The 22,354-nt window shown below is 30.6% G+C and overlaps 1 protein-coding gene across 1 annotated transcript; it reads right to left on the bottom strand.

Moving 5' to 3' along the window:
- Window positions 1-269: 269 nt before the first annotated feature.
- On the bottom strand, window positions 270-7,053 carry LOC107843112 (UDP-glycosyltransferase 86A1). Its single transcript, XM_016687290.2, has 2 exons — window positions 6,345-7,053; window positions 270-1,593 (listed from the first exon to the last, which is right to left on the bottom strand). Exons 1-2 carry the CDS (start codon window positions 6,844-6,846, stop codon window positions 626-628), a joined length of 1,470 nt encoding a protein of 489 aa, XP_016542776.1. The 5' UTR covers window positions 6,847-7,053; the 3' UTR covers window positions 270-625.
- Window positions 7,054-22,354: the final 15,301 nt, after the last annotated feature.

Below are 22,354 nucleotides of genomic sequence, written 5' to 3' on the forward strand. Positions count from 1 at the left end.
ACCCACCCACCCCACCCCCCTTAGATAAAAAGAAATAAAATCCTAGCATAAAGTCCCCAACCCAAGACCACCTAATGTTACTATTACCCTTTGGTCATAACTCTTTAAAACTTAGTTTATTTATAGCCTTACATCCTCCTCCTCAAATTTCTTAGACTAGATTTTTAACCATGCAAAGTACTCATAATTCTATCACATACTTATCTTCTAGTTATTTATAATTATACATTTATAAAAGTATGAGAACCTTTCTTCATAGCATCTCAAAATTTTAAAACAAACTAAACTAAATTATTTATTGAACAAACAATTTTTTACATTCACAACTTGAATTTAACTAAGCAAAAATTAATCTCAAAGGTTTTATAACAAGGAGAGAGAGAGCGCGCACAACATTGCCAAAAATTTCAAAAACAATCACTTTCAGTCTCTATACTTGAAAAATAGTCACTAGTCTGGAGTTCCAAAATGTCCCACCGAAAACTTCATGATGATATGCTGAAGTTTTACTCGTGAAATTTGAAACTCCATAATAATGACTATCTTTTTAAAAAAGAGAGTCAAAAAGTGGCTAGTAGCACTATTCCTAAAACTTAGGTCCTTCAGGCTATATGGTTGCAAATATTCAATGGATCAGCCCATTACCATTTTGGTATAATGGACTAGCATGCCCATTCGAAAGCCCGGCCCGTTTCCTTGCATTTACCTTTATGTCCTCCATGAATTTATGAAAATTTTTCTCAGATGATCCATCTTTTTCTAATGCATTTTCTAATGTTTTTCTCACTTCCTTCACTGCATTTCTCAAAACTTGAGTGCTATTCCCACACATAAAATGGCTAACCTTTTCGGCTACTTCCTCGTGTGTAACGCGCTCTTTGTCACACAAATTAATTCCAATCTTCCAGTCATTCACAACTAGTTTTCGGTTAGTGAATTGATCGGTCAACAAGGGATAACATATCAACGGTATACCACACCATATGCTCTCCAGCGTCGAGTTCCATCCACAGTGAGTCAGGAATCCACCAGTCGCTGGATGTGATATCACTTCAATCTGCTTACACCATGGCACGATCAACCCTCGATCTTTTATACTTTCCTCAAACCCAACAGGCAAGAAATCCGTCTCATCTGAGCTAACGATATCGGGCCTTAGAACCCAAATGAAGTTCACCCCACTAAGTTGAAGCCCATGGGCTATCTCCAATAAATCTTCCTTACTAGTATGTGCATAACTACCAAATGACACATACAAGACTGATGAGTTGGGCTTGCTATTGAGCCATTGCGAGCAATCGGACTCGGACCATAGGCTAAGACTGAATGGGGCCTTAGTGAGATTACCAGATGGGAATATAGGCCCAATAGCATATGTGGGCTGATTTTTATTTAGGGCTGAAAGTGTATCACATTCAAGTTCTTGGACTGTATTACAAATGATGATGTCTGCCTTTTTAATATCAGTAAAGGCCTTGTAGATTACCCTATGAACCACAGTCCAAATATCAGTTGCTTGGAGATAGGACATCAAGTCTCTTGGTTCAATAGCTTCAACTCCTGGTATGTAGTCAATAGTGTCCTTTCTATTATCTGATAAATAAAAATAAATAAATTTAAACAAATTAGAAATTAATAACAAAACGTATTCAGTATAATCCCACAAGGTTAAGTCCGGGGAGGGTAGAGTCTACGCAGACCTTACCTCTACGGTAGAAGTAGAGAGGCTGTTTCCATTACACGGCCGGAGCTACGATTTTCACTAAAGGGGTTCAGAAATAAATAAACGAATAAATCAAAGGGGTTCAACATCTACTATACACACATAAAAAATAATTGTAACTATGTACAAATAATATAATTTTTTGCGAATCCCTTGCCAAAGGATAGCTCCGCCCCTGATTTTCAATAGACCCTCGGATCAAGGAAACATAGTCTAAAGCAGTTCAGTAAAAGAAGTAACATAAGCACAAAGAAATATCAAATAGTGCCAAAACAGAAGATAGTAACAGAACAGTAACTATAACAAATAAAATGGTGAAAGTATAAAAACAATCGATAGTAACAAAAATCCAACGACAAGCAACTACAGAAGCAATACTATAACTACTAGTACAAATAGGTTACAAGACAACATGCTGCTATCTACCGACCTTCGAACTTGATTTGTGCCCCACTCAATGTGCCCTTTTGATCATTCAATTTTTAATAAATATAAATGAAAAGAAAAGGCAAAAACTCCAAGTCATAGTACAAAAACAATAGATAGTAATAAGACAGTAACTATAATAAAGCAAAATAATAGTTGAAATATAAAAACCATCGGTAGTCAAGCAACTATAGAGGCAATACGACAACTACTAGTACAAATAGGTTACAAGATAACATACTGCTACCTACCAACCTTCGACCTTGATTTGTGCCCCACTCAATGTGACCTTTTGATCAGTCAATTTTTAGTAGATAAAAATGAAAAGAAAAGGCAAAAACTCCAAAATATATAATAAGTTGGTGTGGTACTTGTCTACTTGACTACTTGTAGCACATATTGAGACAGAGAGGCCTACTCATAAGTTGAAATGTCACATCATTTAACATAAAATAATTTCATGTAGACTCACCAATCCCACTCAAGACCAATAATTAGTTAGTAAAGGAATCAATGCTAGATCCTCTAAAATAAAAAAATCCATGTTCTAACCTTATGGTCCAAATTTAAAAATATTAAAATGAACAAACTTACTAGTAATAAACCTTTTTCTTAATGATATACAAATGTGACAACCAAGTGGGGGTCAAAGGCAATGTAAAGTGGTCAAAGAAGGCAAGCAATCCAAATAAAAGGATAGTCCGGTCCATTAAAACTTCTGTTATGTGCAGGGTTCGGAAAAGAGTCCCATCATAAGGGTGTATTATACGCAATCTTACCTTACATTTCTGCCAGAGGCCGGTTCCAAGGCTTAAATCCGTGACCGTCTGGTCACATGGCAGCAACTTTACTAGTTACTCAAATAGTAAATGAATATCTTTAGTCTACCAAATTTGCACAGAATAGATATTCTTTTTAAGGATTTTAAATATTTTTAATCACCTAATTCTTTTTATCCCTCTAATGGTAATATTTTGTAGTCATTATTGATATAATATATATAATCAATATATACAACAACAATAATATATCTAATGTGATATCACAAATGAAGTCTGTGAAGAATAAAATAAACGCAAACCTTATTCCTATCTAGAGGGCTAGTGCGGTTGTTTTTATAGACCATCGACTCAGGAAAAAATCATTTCAAAACAGTTCAAGTAAAGAAATAGAAAGCAAAGAAGTCATGGCAAAAGAGTTAAGCCAATCGAAGTACACAAAATAACATATAGTAACAAAATTTAAAGGACAAGAGCCTACGAGAGTAAATGCTACTACTACCAAATAAAAGCAGAAGCTAAACAAAATTCAATTATCTTCTAACCTTTTACTTTAATCAAAATATAGTACATATTATTATACAATAACTAGTATCTCCAAATGTGAATACCTATTTTAATATAATGTCCACATGCATACACAAGTGGACCAATTTGACTAATTTCTCTGATAATGTGAAAAGACTTGTTTCATACAAAAAAATTATTTTGTTGCTATCTCTCAACTAACAACCATTAATTTTTTTCTCTGCAAACAAAACAAAAACATGACTAGTTTAAAGACTATAAACTACTTTTAGAAAACAAGTTGTTTGTTCAGAAAAATCAAATACTAGTAGGTGCAGTAAATTGTTACTATCTCAAGTTCACAACTAGCCAACACTATCACCACCAACTTTCATTGGATCCAACAACCTAAAATAAGGACAAAAATAAAAAGAAAGAATAGAGTGGCCTACAAAGCATTTTACACCATTTATGTTGGGTCCATGGTCACAATCCAATTTACAAGTAAAAGGGTCAGTTCGGTGAACAAAAGCTCCAGTTATATGAATGTTCTGAAGATGGAATCGACCTCAGAATTTATTATACACAGTCTCATTTTACATTTTGTAAGGGACTGTTTTCACGACCTGAACTTGTAACCTCCTGGTCACATGACAATAATTTTACCGATTACTCCCCAACTCCTGTTCACTATCCAATTTACAAGTAAAAAAGGACAGTTCAGTGAACAAAAGCTCCCGCTATATGCATGTTTTAAAGAAGGAACCAATTACAAGGATCTGTTATATACAGTTTCATCTTAGATTTTTGCAAGAGATTATTTTCACGACCTGAATCTGTGACCTTCTGATCACATGACAACAACTTTATCACCTACTGTCAGCTCCCGTTCACAATCCAATTTACAAGTAAAATTGAAATTTAACAGCATATTGGTTGGAAGATGGTCGTCTAATGATTAATAAAGTGCATTGAGAATTATGAAATTTTAAATTTAAATTTTACGATGGGAAAAGTAATAATCTTTTCTATATATCAAAGCTACACAAGTTTTGGTAGCAAAATATTTGTGAAATTAATTGGGATGTGCACACATTGATCCAAATATCATAATTTTTAATATTATATTATTATTTCTAATACTATAGTTCTACTATTGGTTGATTTTGAGATTTCACTTTCTGATTGATACTTCTGTGTCGGCCACATGTTGTATATATACATAGTATTATATTATTTTTAATACTATACTTGTATATACATTAATATATAAATATATAATTCTGGCAAAGCCATATGGATTGACACTTTTTTCTATAAGGTGATCAGACATCCAAACCATTTGGGTTTGCAGCAATATTAAAATTGTAATTTTTGAAATTTGAAATTGTGTTTAGTTTGGCATTGGTCGATTTGTATGAATTTGAATTATTAAATTTTTTTGATTATATAAATATTTGAAGATAAATTTTTAAAATTTAATCTAAAATTTATAGTCAGGCGCTAGCTAAGTCATTATACACTTTTGAATTCATGACCTATAGATTACACCGACTCAAACGCGAAAGCAAATGAAAAAGAAGTTTGAAGGAAAAGAGGGCACTAACTTTAAGAAGCAAAATATTTATTTTTAGACAACTTTTTGAGAATCCGACACACTCAATTACGTTTTTAAAAAGCTCGAGCAACATAAACCAGGACCAACCCACTCAAAGTGCCCCACATTAGTCAGAAAAAAAAAGAGCCAAAAGACTGCAACCCAATAGGTGTCATATAGACACTCTATTCTAACACGAACACTCATGACTATGTTTCTAGCTTGAATCCATGACCTATAAATCGCACCACAACAACAACGGGCCCAATGTATTCCCATAAAGTGAGGTTTGGGGAGGGTAAGATGTACGTAATCCATACCACTACATCTAAAAAAATAGAGAGGCTGTTTTCGATAGACCCCCGGCTCAAGATGGAGAATAGTACACCAAGATCGTAAAGAAACACCTATAAATCACATCAATTCTACAAAAAAATGAAAAATACAAGAGATTGAGGGTAAAAGAGGGCACTAACATTGAGAAGCAAAATATCCATTCTTCTTCTAACAATTACTTTGTGACTCGAACTTGTAATCTATAGATCACAATCAACAAACATTAATGACACTTTTTCTAGTTCGAACTCGTAATCTATAAACCGTCTATCCTAATATAAACACTCATAACTATTTTTTTAACTCAAACCCTTAACCTACCGATTACACCGACTCAACAAAGAAACAAAATGAGAAGAAGAAAAAAAAAGGTTATAAGAAAAAGGAGGCACTTACATTGAGAAGCAAAATATCCATTCTTCTTCCAACAAATCCACATTATTAATTTATAAGCATTAATAATTACTTTCTAACTCGAACTTGTAATTTATAGATCAAATAGTTAATTCGAACTCCTGACCTCCCATATATCCTAATACGCATGACTATTCTTCTAGTTCGAACTCGCAACTTACAGATCATCTATCCTAATACAAACGCTCATGACTATTTTTCTAGCTCGAAACCTTAACCTACAGATCACCCGGGGGCGAACCTACATTCATTTTTGGGATGCTCCGGCATCCATTAAACTCGACGCGGAATAAGTAAAATTACATAAGAAATATACGAAAATAAATATAATATATATAAAAGCACCAACTGAAATAAAAAGTTGACTGGGTGCATTGACATTTAGATTGACCTTAAGGAAAGGGGCGCCATCGGGTTTGAACTTCTTTGAGGTGATTTTTTATTTTTTTTTATTTTTTAATCACTCACGATCCTTAAATCCTGAATCCGTTGGTGCAGATCACACCGACTCAACGAAAAAACAAAATAAGAACAAAAAAAAAAGTTAGAAGGAGGCACTAACCTTGAGAAGCAAAATGTCCATTCTTCTTCAACAAATCCATATGATAATACAAGTTAAAAACCAAAGCAGGTTCAGTCCACAATGATACATATACCAAATTATACTTCTCAGCAATCATAGCTGGCCATACATAAAATGTATCAGCAATCAAACAATTCACAGGTGGATCACATTTCACTAAATCACCAACCAACACATCAAAATGTGCAGAAAAAACATGCAATAAACCTTCAACAAATTGATCATGGTTCAATGAACGATCAAATTGTAAAGGAAAACCATCATTAACAGTTGTATAACGAATGTCTAACCCAGATTTACGTGCATTAGCAAATAAATCGTCTTTGTTTTTGTTGGAATTGGAGATTTTTGAATGGATATAATGTGTGTTAACAAATGTTATGGTGAAACCATGTGATGCTAGCTTTATGGCTAGGTATACAAATGGGGTTATGTGACCTTGATATGGATAGGGTATCATTATGGCATGTGGTTTCGACATGGATTAAGTTGTTGTTGATGATGATGACGACGACGATGATGATGAAGATGTATGAGGGTTTTTTTTTTGTGATGAATTTTTTTTTTTTTTTTTTTTTTTTGTTTTTTGTTTTTTTGGTTGTGTAAAAGGGGAGGAAGTTTTTGGAGGAGGAGAAGAAGAAGATGAATTTGAGGAGAATTTGGGGGTTAGTTTTCACAAGTGGACATTTATTTGTGTTCCATAATTGGAGGGGGGAAATAAATTAAATTAGGGTGGTGGGGATTGAGTTTGGTTGTGGGGTGGGGTGGGGGGATTAATTTTTGTGAAATTATAATTTGAGTAACCAAAGTTAGATCACTTTATTTATTTATTTGGTTTTCCAGTCGATGTTCGGTATTTACATTGGAATCCCGATTAAATCAAATTGTGTGTTGCAGGGCCCATTAAGGAATAATTCTCCCAATAAAATTTTCTCCATACCCAGGGCTCGAACCCGATACCTCTGGTTAAGGATGGAGCAGTCTCATCGCTGCACCACAACCCATGTTGGTAGATCATTTTATTTAGAGTAAAGCATCTGGTACCTCTCAATTATGACCATATTTTCTACGACACACTTCAATTTTACGGGATACTAGTATTTCTGAATTCAGTTTTAACATATTTTTGTCACTCTTTTGTGCTGCCTTTATAAAGTGTCACGTCAACACAAAAGGATGATAAAAATATTCTAAAATTAAGTTCAAAAATAATAAGACCTTTGTAAAGTTAGAGCTTATTGTAACAACTCCGTCCCATTTTATGTGTCATTTTTTTTTTATTTGTTCTAAAAAGAATGTCATGTTTTCTTATTTGGTAATTATTTAATGGCATTATTTCTATTTTTATTCTTAGTGAGTTCTACTTATTAAGAAAAGATAATTAAAAAGTATACATTAAAAGGGGTAATTTTATAAACTTTATAAAGTCATCACTTATTTTTTAAATTCTATATCGATCAAATAGCGACACATAAAATAAAATAAAATGAAGGTAGTATAATTCAAAAGGGGGTACAAGATGCTTTATCTCTTTTCTTTATTTAATTTCTTTTTATGTAGGTAGGGTCTAAGTGGACCATATAGTAGTAAGTAGTCAATACGTGTGAAAAGAAAAAAATGAGTCAATAGATATTGACTACTTAAATGTCCTCTTTTAGATCATTTGATATAGGGATAATGATTAATAATTTCAGGTTAAATATAAAATTATTTAATTTTATGTTTAATTGAGAATAATAATTAATTTTAAAATTATTTATTTTAATATTTATATAATTATTTTATATAAATATATAATGGATAACTAATCTCATGAAATAGATAAATTTATGCGTCTCATCTATGGTACCAAACAACAAACAAATTCATGCATGATAAAGAGTTACTATTTGTTTTCCTCATATTTTAAATGTGATAGTATCTTTCTTATTTTCATTTTCCTAGGGTGTAAATAATTGTTACATTTTTGATACATTTCTACTATCATATTTTTATTTAATCTCTCCTTTAATGAATGAAGAGTGTGTTGGTAAGTAAACAAAAAAATATAATCATATCTTGATTTTTTAAAATACAAGTATTTAATATTTATTATTTTTATTATTAAGGACCACTAGATCAATTTGTGAATGAAATAGAATCTTTGTAGTGATTGAAGGTGAAAGTATATTTAATTGGAAATCATGATGACCAAAAGTAGAGATCCACCCCCACGCCCACTGCCACCCCCACCCCAGCCCACCCCACCCCACCCCACATGGCTATTTGCAATATTTCATTTGGTGAAAACATATACAATATGGTTCCCATGTTAGAATTTAAAAAATTTGTGATACCCTTTTGAAATTCTACAAAACAAGTAAAGGTTGTTGCGTTTAGATTTAATGTGTTTTAATAAATTTATTGGATCTTTGTGGTTTAGAATTGGCATCTCAGAATGTCCATATGAAAAGCATTATGTAAAAGTAATTTAATTATTATATTGAAGTGATCTAAGAAAGGAAACAATTGGTTGTTTAGAGGAAGTGGACCATATGATGTTTGGGGAGATGAGGGGACACAAGTTTTAGATAATGATGTTCGAATAACTGGTAAAGTTGTTGTAATGTGATCAGGGGGTCATAAGTTTAAGTCATAGAAATACGATCTTCAAAAAACTTTTTTGAGCAAGAGACGGGCTTTAGAAGTAGTGTCAGGGCATGAATGCCCATCGTGAGACTATCTGTTGAACGTCTAATGTAGGAAAGCAAGCCCGAGTAGAAGTGCATGGTAAGACTATGCACAATAAATTTTTGTGGTTCAGCGCTTTCTCAAAATTCATGCATAGTGAAAGTATTAATATACCGAATTACCCTTATAAATTTGGTTGAAATATAAAACTTAAAAATAAAATATATCACCTATCATGATAAGTAAAAAAGACTTAATGATATAATAATAATTTATGTAGATAATGTATAGTGTTATTTAAATTCATTGGAGTTGATTTAAATTTAGTATAGTGTTATTGATCTTATCATGATCATTATCTCATTTAAAAAAGGAGATAAAGTTTTTATAGTCAACCCCTAAAATTTCGAACATTTTGTTAAGATTTTAGATTAAATTTCAAGCAAATTCTTATTTTTGGAATGAATATTAATAGTTTTGCTAGCATTCCATTTCCACCATAGATTTGGATTAGAATTAAATTATTTTTTTAAAAAAAAATTGTCTAGTGACGAGCCAGAATATTTATTAGAACTCAAAATACAAAAGAACCTATATATAATATATAATGTTGGGACCTATAACTAAAGGCACAAAACTAAAGTGTATACATTAGTCCATTTCGTGAAAAAGAAACTTTATAATAGTAACCAACATGGGTTGTGGTGCAGTGGATGGGGCTGTTCCACCCCCTAATCAGAGGTCGAGGGTTCGATCCTGGGTATGGAGAAAACTCTGTTGGGAGCGCTGCCACCTTAACGAGTCCTGCAACGCGCGATCCGAATTAGTTGGGGCTCCAATACGGGCACCGGACACCGGATGGGGAAAAAAAACTTTATAATAGTAGTAATACTAATCAAGTTGGATACAATTATTAGGAAGTAGGATCATTTGATTTGGAAAAATGTTATTTCGAGATAATTAATTTCGGAATTCATTATTTCACCATGTATATGGGATAACTTATTTCATGTAATGGTGGGATAAATAATTTCGGGACTAACTAATACCTCACACCAAATATAGAACAAAATAACTCTTCATTTTGTGATAAGATGTAATCAAAAAATAAATTACTACAACAGTGAGAGAGTTTTGAAGTATAAGTTAGAATTACTAGAATTGTTCAATATTTTTAATAACAAAGTGAGAGGAAAATAAATAATTATCAAATGAGAGAGGAAAATAAATAATTCAATACGTGAATTATTAGTATTATAATCCATTGCATTATAATTCATTTGATAATAAATTAAGTTATTTTAATTCATTTTACACGTATATAGAGAGGAAAATAACAAAGTGAGAGTTTTGAGGGAATACATTAGTTTTAGAAAGAGTCTGAATACTAGTTTTAGAAAGAGTCTGAATAGTATTCAAACTCTTTTTCATATCTGACTGATTCAGGGGATTTCAGGCACATTAAGAGGCAGTTAAAAAAAAATGCACTTAATGGACTGAAGTCGAACCATTCAGATTCAGACCTCCATTAAGTGAAAACAAATGAGGCCTCAGAATGTTGAGACTTATGACCGTGTGACCAATGATAATAGGAGTATGGGTTTTTCTTTTTTAAAAAAATAAATGTTTCCCATTTGCATACCAAATATTTAATATTTATTTTGTCTTAATTTATGTAATATTATTTAATTATATTAAAATCTAAGAAATAAAAATCTATAGTTTAAAACAAATATTTATATAATTATAAATTATTTTATTAATCATAAAAAATAATATCAAAACAAATTCTTTTAAATTATAAAAATATATTATTCCTTGGGTATATTCTTAACTGCTTGGGTATATTCTTACCTTAAACACGATCATCTTCGCTGGGTACATACTTAACTGCTTTCATTTATTTTTTCTTTGATCGAAGATGTATCGAAAATAATTTTTTTATCTTCTAAAATAGGGATAAAACCTACATATATACTCTATCATCTTCATTAGGCATATCCCATGAATAAAAGGATTATTAAGACGAATTTAGAATGATTTTTGTGATTCAACTGAACTCATGACCTTTGATCTCGAATAATGTATGCTTATTTAAAATGTACTTACTTTAGAGGTGTGTTCGGAATGGATGACAAATGTATTTTTCATGTTTAATTGGTCAAAATTTTTGAAAAATATTTTCTTTAGAGAACAGTTTTCAATTTGAAAGTCATTTCAAAATGAATAAATTTATTTTGAGTGAATTAACTATATAAGCTTATTAGATTAGTTATTACAAGTTATAACAAAACTTTTAAGTTTTCAAGTTATAGCAACTTTCATCTTAAAAAAATATATAAAAAATATTTTTCTTTTTGTTGAAAATACAAAAAAAAATTAATGAAAAAGGAAAAGTAAGATTTAATACAATTAATATACAAATTATCCTCCTTAAAAATAGTTAATCTTAATTACTGATATTTATCCCCCCCAAATCCCTCTAATCATTTATTTTTGTTCCAATTTTAATGCTTGCATTAAGATTCCATCTTTATACACTACCTTCCTCTGTTACACGATTTCTCTCTATCAGTACACAAAAAATGCTTGCTATCTAAGCTTTGTTGAATATAGTTTGAAAAAAAAGCAAAAACAAGTATTTCTTTAACCAACAATTATGAATTCTGTTAATTTGCATTCAATCATGCTACGTCATGGAGAGAGATGGGATTCGTCAGGTTTGTTAATTTATTTTTACGCTTTCTAAATGAATTTAAATATATATTTTTTGTGTGTTTCTTCAATTATTTGTTGTTACAATGTTGAATTTTGGACGTTTATTAATTTCACTAAAATTATTGTATAAACAGGAATACCGAGGGACTTCGGAATTGATGAGATAATGTATGATGCAACGACCAAGTACAAAGGATTAGTAGAAGCAATCGCAACACAACTGATGATAGACACATCTACAAATAATCTTGAAATCCGATACATAATAAGTGATAGATGCCCAACTATGGTCATACACAATGATACAAGTGTGCAGATGTATTTGGAACAGAAGAAAACGGTTGTTGATTTCTTCTTAAAATATCCATTGTACGTTACAACTTTGGATAAATCGAACGATGTAATTCACTAAATTGAAGGAGCAATTGTTTGTGTTGGGCAACAGTGTTCTAACGAAAAGAATGAACAAAGGAGAAAGCTATTTTCAAAAAGATTATGATCGTTTGATCGGGATAAGTCCAGATTTTGACGAATTTGAAGAAGAACGTGTGGATATAATTTGTGATGTAACGAATATCAACATAGCTGTAAAACATACTTACAAGGATAAACAAACACTGGTTAATGTTATGGAGTTGCACGTATTTATGAAACAGTTCTCTTATCGAACTGAAAGATCAAGTGGAACCAGGTAAAAACGTTTGTATTTTTTTTGTGTATTAAGTTGGATATAATAGCTGTATGTTAATTCGATATCTATTTTTTTTGTAATAATAATTTTTTAATTTAATAGCTACTATTTGGTTTGTGTGGTGGAGGACTGCACTTGGTTTTTTCGTTCTTCCAGAATTAACAAATCAAAGTTTTTTAAGATAAGAAAATATTGTGACATTCATACATGCTCAATAAAGGATCAAGTTTATGCAAGGCGTCAAGAAATGACAAAAGTGGTAGCCGGATTGATCTTAGGTAATAATGTGGATATCAAAAGAATATACACTCCCAACGATATTGTTTCTGACATGATGAGGGAGCATGGGATTTCACTAGATTATCATCAGGCACGGCGGACAAAAACCAAAGCAGTTAAAATATTGCGCGGTGATCCTACCAAGTCATATCAAAGGATACCGGGTTATTTGTATATGTTGGAAAAGCATTATCCTGGATCTATTGTTAGCTGGAAGAAAACCGAAGAAAATAGATTCTTGTATGTTTTTGTTGCATTGGATACTTCAATTCGTGAATGGGAATATTGCAGGCCAATTGTTGTAGTCGATAGAGCAGCTCTAAAATCGCTTTACGGTGAAACTATGCTGACTGCGAGCACATTGGACCCAGGAGGTAATGTTTATTTTTTTATTTTTATAATGAAAGTTATATCAAAATGTTAAGGTGTTGTATAATATTGGTATGTCATCTGTATGTATTTTGTTTGTTTTGGTAAAAAGTAATCAACCAGTATATTTTATGAAGTATTTTATGATTGTAGCTCATATAATATCCCTAGCTTATGTTGTGGTTGATTTAGAAAATATTGCATCTTGAACTTGATTTTTTGATAAATTTAAGATTGCATTCGGGGAAAGGAAAGGTATGTGTATAATGTCCGATAGAAATCAAAGTATTTGGAAGGCAACATCCGCAGTATATCCAAATCTATCACATCATGCTTGTATTTGTCATCTGTGGTGCAACATAAAGGTAAACTTTCGTAAGAATTTTGAAGAATTCCATAAACTTTTTTTTGCAATGACAAAGGCATATACTCTACAACAATTTGAAGAGTTGATGGGAAGGGTGGACCAAATAGGTAAGAGAGTTAGGGGGTATTTATTTCAAATTGGCTACTATAAATGGGCAAGGGTTCATTCTACTGTCAAACGGACTTGGACAATGACATCAAACATAGCGGAATCCATCAACAACACGAACAAAATAGCTAGAAGATTACCCGTGGTTTCAACAATGAATTTTATGAGGTTAATGATTAAATCATGGAATGCAAAACAGCATGAGGAGGCAACAAACACGTTAACAGAGTTGACAGTCAAATATAATGATATTTTGACAAATAATCGTTTGCTTTCACAGAGAATGATAGTAAGTCCTTTATCCATTATTTTTTACATGACTTTAATTTTTTTTTAATTGGTTTGTGTATTAAAATTGATTCTGAATGAAGGTAAAAGCATCAAATGAATTCCTGCATACTATAAGTAATGGAGCAAAAAGATTCATTGTTTGTTTATGAAGCAGAAAGTGTAACTGTGGAGAATTTCAATTGGACGAAATACTCTCCTCTCATGATATGGCTGCTATTACGTATAGAAACCAACATGGCAAGAACTATTGCTCACCGTACTATAGCAACAAAAATTTCAGAGATGCTTATGCCATACCAGTTGAACCTTTTCCTTATGAAAGTACATGGAAAATACCACGTGAAGTGTTGGATGAAGTTGTATTACCACCTGATTCAAAACGACCTCCCGAAAGATCATGTTATGAAAGATGGAAAGCACCAAATGAAGACAAGTGTAAACGTTCAAAGATTACATGTAGTGACTGTCATCGTAAGGGGCACAATAAAAGGACTTGCCAAATGTTTTAATTACGTTGTGGTTATGGATATTTATTTTTATTGGTTTTAAATAATCAAATGTTTGAGAGTTGGTGAATTTCTTTTTCAATTAATATGACTGAACACGTATATAATATTGAAAAAAACAACATACACCGAAAATGCACTATAATGTGCAATAGCTGCAACTTGGTATTCAGGTATTTGAATGAATAATAAACTAGGACTCCTACCCATGTAAGATAGTGATAACTATTGTACATTTTAGTTTACCTAATGGATTACAATCTGTAGAATCATATTTGGATACATGTAAAGTTCAAAGATAGAGATAAGGAGAAATAAGCAGTTAGGTAACTTTTGCATTGTATATAAATCATGTTGGAGCAGACGTAGAATACACAAGGAAAGAATCAAGAAAAATGCAAGACTTAAATGGAAATTTGCACTTGAATGGGACTCTACACGTCAAAAAATACATTGTATAACAGCTGAATGCAATCAATGCATGTATCAAATTGGGTTGAAAATTGGGTTGAAAATTATATATCTACAAGAATTAATACAAGCACAATAACTTCCCCAATTAAAAACATTGTTGCTTTACTTCATCACATCAATAAAGTTCAACCAAAAGGAACCAAACTCCATATAGAGTAACAAAAAAAAATTGGGGTGTCCTTGTAACTATTGTAAAAGATACTACTACTTTCAAATATCAAAACATCCGTAAAAAAAACACAAATAAATAAGACCAACTACTGTTGTAATAATTTGAGACTAGTACTCTCGTGTCCTTGTACTTCCAAAATGCTCCCTAGATCTTTTGAAATCACCATGCTTTCTAGTAACATTTCCTGTTGCCTCACTTTTACTGATTGCCCCATCATTCTGCTTCCGTCTAGCATAATCTCATAGTAGTGCACCATATCTGATTCGATGGTTGACAGCATAAAAAATTCTACTAGAGATATCAAAAATGCCATGACTAACGTACTCAGCGAAGGCGCATACAAACATACCACAATCATTGTAAAATAGAAAATCAGCAAAATCACTTATAAAGCAGCATATATATTAATATAAATATATAAAAATAAAATTTAAATTTAACTTACTTAGATTGAGGTTCCTGCTGTGGTGTATCCTTCAAAATGACATACTCCAAAAGTTCACTCAGTGATTTATCAATGTATGCAGCTTTCCGATGCCTGTCAATATCCGAACGTTTTCCATAAAAATTAGTGGCAACCAAAAATATAGGTATCATGATTGAAAGGGACCGAACATGATCTAAAACATTCTTTGAATGGATAACACCTCCCATCATTGAATCATAAACGTATAGACACCTATGTCTAATTTGGAAAACAACCAATATCCAATGAAATGACTCACTAACATTCATAGGAATGATGATATTATCAACAGAATTCCAGGAAACATTGATAAGCAGTTTGTAAATATTATCAACAGAATTCCAAGGAACATTGCTAAGCAGTTTGTAACCCCTAATGTATTGGCTAACATGGTGTTCAAGAGTGATACAACTCATTTCTTCATTCAAACTTAACCATTGTTGATGAATTGATCGTATTCATTTAACAAAGAAGACATCGGTAGTGATGTATGTAATAGACTTCACGACACTGTACTTTGATTTTTTCCTCAAGTAATACATTTCACGTCAACATGTTGAATAAACAAAAATTATAGAATAGCATAATTAGTGTGTCCTGCACACAAAATACTCGCAATCCAAGCATACTAAGCATAAGGGATATCAAGGCAGTCAATTTATATTACTTATATTACTTATAATCAACCCAAAAATATCAAGGCAGCCAATTTATATTACTTACAAAAAACTTTTTAAATGAGTATTTAATATCTATTTCATAGATAGACATCTAAAAAGGACTTAAATAGTTAGTCATAGCAGAAAGTCATAAAGGATTCGTATTCATAAGCTATTATCTTTCATTTTATATTAGTTGTTATATTTTTCTATCACACATGTTTTAAAAAATGTATACTACTTAGTAAAAAAATGTATCCCACTTAGTAAAATTTTTACTGTCCCACATACTAAAACTTTTCCTAAAGTGAAATATGCAACCAACTTGTTTATAGCATGTCAACTTTATTGTCCTTTTTATACATATTGACGAATCTACAAAATTCATGTATCAAGAAGTTTATGATGTGTTTTTGTTGCCATCTTTCTTTTCTCTATGGTCTTTGTTTTTCCTGTTCTTTTTCCTGGTGGTCTCTTAATTAACCTGAAAAGCCTAAATTTACATACACTAAATTTACATCACATATGGACAATGAATGCACAAGTATACAAGCAAATGCTATAGTGCATATAAGAAACAAAATAGAGTGTATGGCACTATCAAACAACATAATTAAATGCATTAAATTCCAAATCAAAGTATAAACTGTATATGATTTAGTCCATTGTAAAAATAAAAAAGCATAGAAAAATGATTAAAATCATCTACAAAATGCTCTTGATGAAATTTCTCCAACTTGAGCTTCCAAATGTAAGATGTTTGGAAGAGAAAAAAAGAAGAAGAAAGAAGAATGTAAACAAAATCAATGAAGCAGGCAGGCATAGAAGAAGTCTGAATTTCAATACTCATAAACTAGTTGGAAAGACTATGCTTTGTATTGCTATTTACACACAAAATAAATCTGAAGAAATTATTCAACACCAAATAAAATACAGAAAACATACCTCATCATTTCATGGTCGTCCAGTGTGAATCAAGGTGCGGAACCAATCTTTATCTTCAATTTTTATGTCAGCCAATACAAATTCAGGAATTATCTTGTTCTGTAAAGCAGTGTTTGCAGCACTCCTACATACATTTTTAAAAGGCAATAAATATTTTTTTGTTGAACTGTTAATAAAAAAAATTGAAATTCAAAAAACACATCTTTTTCCTCTTGACTTTGAATTTGGATAACACCAATCAGTGAACTGCTCAATCAATAAATCTGGAGTCTCAAACCCAATATACTCCTGAAACGGATGCTTACTCTTGAAGTACAACGGACATCTTCAGGAGCTTGTGTCAGATTGATTATACACATCTACTGGAGATTTGTCAAACATTATAGGCGTAGCGATATGTGTTTTTGGTGTTTCCAATACTCTAAATATTGGTTCAAGAGCAATTAATTGAGACTCAGTAAAGAAGGGTATGTCATCCAACGGTGATTGATCATTGACATGATTATTCACAACTGAATTGTCAGAAAATGTGAATAAAACATGAGAACTCATGAAGGAATTTCAATAATGTACAATCTTGTTATTATATAAATAAAATTAAATATGAAAGTATAGAAATATTACCATCCAATTGAACAGAAACATCATCACCAAAAGAATATTTTTCAATGACAGGATCAACAAGCACTTCATCTTGCTTGTTGGTTGCACTTGGTGTTTGTAAACCAACGTCCACATTCTTATGAAAGATATAGTATTTTAATAACAGTTAGTAATGAGAAAATTGATAACAAATATATGATAATTCAATGCAATGAAAATTAAACCTCTTTTTCAACAAATTCAGATGATTGTTGTTTAACCAATCTTAATTCATTCAATATAAACTTCACAGATTCTTGAACAAACTCCCTCATCCCATTGAATTCACTTTCAACCTGAAAAGAACATAAAACAATGAAAAAGATATATCAAAAACTTATTCATATTAATAATGAAATATAAAATTATAAATTAAACATACTTTCTTATGATATTCTATCATTTCTTTGAAAACTTGCACATACATAAATATAAAGTACTTAGTTAATAGTACAACTGAAAAATAGAACCCTATGAAATGAATACACAAAAATGTTGTACTGCAAAGATGATGTGCATTATAACATTTTACATATCATTCAAAACAAACCTTCTTCTGAAATAACGACATATCACGACGGACCTGCATGTAGACACAGAGAAAATATCAATCACATGTTTAATAAACATTTTGAATACAATACTGAATATGTACTTGAAGATTAAATTGAAAACATACATTAGCTATTTCATTCTTTAGGACAATAAATGTATCTTCAGATATGGATGGTACAGAATGGTCTCAATCATTACAATGTTCATGACCCAAGCTGTCCTGGTGAATAGCTCCAAGGTTGAATTCCATCTCCTCTTCATTGGTAAACACAATGTCTCTAACCACATACTGAAGTTTAAACAAAAAGTTAGATATACAACTAAACACTGGTATGCCCAAAAAGTGTTACTGCATACCAATAATATACATATAAAATATGAAGAAAAAATGCTCATACATAAAATAATTACTTAAGAAAATACAGTTAGAATAAGATCATTACCTCATTGTTGTACCGCTTGAACATCGTACTCTGAAGATAGTCATAAAAAATGAGTTCTTCAAATGACTCCCAATTTAAAATTTTTAGAATTTGGGATCCAATCTGATTAGCAACACACTTATCAATGTCCAAACAACACTCATAGAATCAGATTTGAAGCGCAAGATGAAATCCTCGAAAATGAAAAGAGGATGAATTTTTTTCATCTTATGACTACAAGATTTTTTTCAATACTTGAAAACACTCACCTCCCCAATCATACTTCAAATAGTGACCTGATTCTACCAAATCAAAATCAGCCTTCTTTATGAACGTTCTTGGTAGCTCAGATTGAAGAAATCGACTTATGAAGTATACTAATCCAATTTCATACAAATCTTCAACTCGATAAGAAATCTTCCTGTTAACCAAATCATCATAGAAAACAGACCTCATTACCTTATCCATGCCCGAGTAATATCTATTCATTAATTTATTTTTTACTTTAGGATCAGAAACAAAATCTGATTTCTTAAAACATTTCAACCCACTAACTACAGAAAATTCTCTCTTTTCAAAATGCAGTTCTTTACCATTGATATTGAAGATGAATAAATCATCCCTATCGTTATTGATTTCTGCAAGTAATAGACTACGGAGAAGCTGGGGTTGAATTTTTAAAAAATGCATATTCAAAAATTGACAAAATGGAGATTTCTGAAATATTTTGAAATGCTCTGTAGTCCATCTCTGTTTGAGATCATCAAACACATTAACTTTTATGTATGAAGACCAGTGAGTATACTGCTTCTTATCTTGAAAAAAAGACAAACAATTCACAACGCTTTTACCATCAAATAAAAATATATACAAAATTTTTTTTTTGATAACATCTCTGTTTTTTGCATACTTAAAATAAACAATTCACAAAACTTTAGCCATGAATATAAAAAAACATAATGCACCAACTTGTTTCACAGTTAGAAGCTATATTTCAACTAACAACCATTAACAACAACAAAAGTGGCATGTCAACTTTCAACCATAACAATAACAAAAGCGAAATTTTGAACTTTTCAACCACTAACAACAACAAAAGATATTTTAACATAATTCAAACAGTAACAATATCAAGAGTTATATTTCAACTTTAAATCACAAAAACTCAAAAATTAATAAAGGCTAATTTACATGCATGCCAAAAAAAGAATTAAAATTAATTCAATATCAATTTAACCAATTTAATAGATATTTGAAAAAAAATCAGATTACACTAACCTTGCACATATTTCTTGATTTCTTTTTATCAGACTTGTTATCATCCACCTTGTCAATACCCACACTGACCTTAGACCTTGTAACTCTAGCATTTTCACGGGATTCTTTTTTTGATTTTTTCATTTTAGGCACAAAAATTTCATCTTCAAAATCTGAATTTGAATCATGTTGACCAACATTTTTTTTCCTCTTGTCAACCTTCTTAAAATCTGGAACAACAACCTTTTTTGATACTCTATTATTTTACATGTTGAGTTGTTGTTGCTTCAAGGATGGTGAAATCTTTGAACAATCTGATTTCTCTGGCAAAATTTTAATTTTATTGTGAGGAATAGAATCAACTTCAACTACTTTTTTCTTGCTCTTTGATTTTGGAGATGGGGTAAAACATCCCAAATCAAACGATGGTCTTGAAAAATTAATAGGACTATGTTCTTGTATAATTCTAGGGCTTTTCCTACTAGGGGTAGAATCAAACTTGTTTTTTTCGGACATTGTCTCAAGAAAACAATAAATCTCAAGAAAACAATAAAAAATTTAAAATATTAATCCAAGATCAATGGTTAATGGACATTGGGAAACCAAAAATCATACTCAAAAGAAAAGAAAATAAGTTGAAAAGACTACTCAATGAATATGCCGTATAAGAAGGGAAAAGTTTTATTGATAATCAGTAAAAGTTAAAAGTTAAATTGAGTATAAATATAAGTTAAAAAAGAAAAATAAATAGAATTCTATTGGTAATTATACTGTAATTAATTAGGAGTGATAAATATTAAATGCTAAATATAAGAAAATAATACAAATAATAAATATTAAACAATCAATTTTCAGAAATTTAATTAAAAAATAAATCTCAAGAAAATAATAAAAATCTTAAGATATTAATCCAAGATCAATGGTTAATGGACATTGGGAAACCAAAAAGCATACTCAAAAGTAAAGAAAATAAGTTGAAAAGACTACTCAGTTGAATATGCCGTAAAAGAAGGGAAAAGTTTTATTGATAATCAGTAAAAGTTAAAAGTTAAATTGAATATGAACATAAGTTAAAAAAGGTAAAGAAATAGACTTCTATTAATAATTAAATACTGTAATTAATTAGGAGTGATAAATATTAAATGCTAAATATAAGGAAATAATACAAATAATAAATATTAAAAAATTAATTTCAGAAATTTAATTAAAATATTTTTTTTCAAAAGTTGCTATGGCTTATAATTATTTCTTAAGTCTATTAATTAATGAAAAGTTATGTTAAAACTTGTAATTAACAATCTAAAAATTATATTTGGGATAATTTTCACATTTATTTTTTTCAAAAAACAAAAATGTCCAAAGACCAGTTGGGCCATATTTTGAACCAGGCCTGCCCTCTAAACGGCCCAGTCCAACTCAGGAGCCCAAAAGCTTAACATGCCAATTATTAGTTGTGAAAATTATCTTGTATATAGTTATTAGATTGTTTATTTCAAGTTATAACAATATTTTTACATAATTATTGAATTAAAGATTTAATTGTAAGTTATAGCAATTCATTAAAAAATAATATTTTTTTTAAAATAAGTTTTTGTTATTATCTCCTATTTTTTAGTCTTTAATATTCTATCTCTCCTCATTAACTCTATTGATAATTATGTTAAGAATAAATTTTGGTTTCAATAAATATCTTTGTTTATACTTTTTTTTTTTTTTTTTACTTTTTAAGGAAAATAACAAAAAAATTTCTTAAATTAAGAAGTAAAATATGATAAAATATTTCTACATTGATACACATTATTCCTTCAATTCTTCTTCCATTATTCATAGAATTCATCTTTTTATTACAACAGTGACTTTCATAAATAATAATAAAATAAAGTTGTCACCTTAATGGACCCTGCAACATGCGATCCGAATTAATCGGGGCTCCAATGTGAGCACCGAACATCGGATGGGAAACCAAAAAAGAAAAAAAAAAGCTACTAAAGTTTTTTTTTTTTTAATTCTTTTTTGATCCTTTTTTTTTTTTTTTGAAAAAAAAAATATGACACATACTTTGAGAATTAACTTTGCCAAATAAAGTATTCAATAGAAAAAATGAAAAACGGGGAAGTACAACATTGTAAAAAAATGTAACACTTTATCAAGTAAAATTCCAACCCAATTAATAAATTTAATTTTATTATATGTGAAAATTATATTTATATGTATTTTTTAGATTGTTTATTGCAAGTTGTAACTATATTTTTGTATAACTATTGAACTATACTGATAACAGCCTTTCTACTTCATCAGAGGTAGAGGTATGGACTGCGTACATCTTACCCCCCCCCCCCCAGACCCCACTAAGTGGGAATACACTGGGTTTGTTGTTGTTGTTGTTGTTGTTGTATTA

Source organism: Capsicum annuum, chromosome 9, assembly GCF_002878395.1.
Source record: "Capsicum annuum cultivar UCD-10X-F1 chromosome 9, UCD10Xv1.1, whole genome shotgun sequence".
Lineage (NCBI taxonomy): Eukaryota > Viridiplantae > Streptophyta > Magnoliopsida > Solanales > Solanaceae > Capsicum > Capsicum annuum.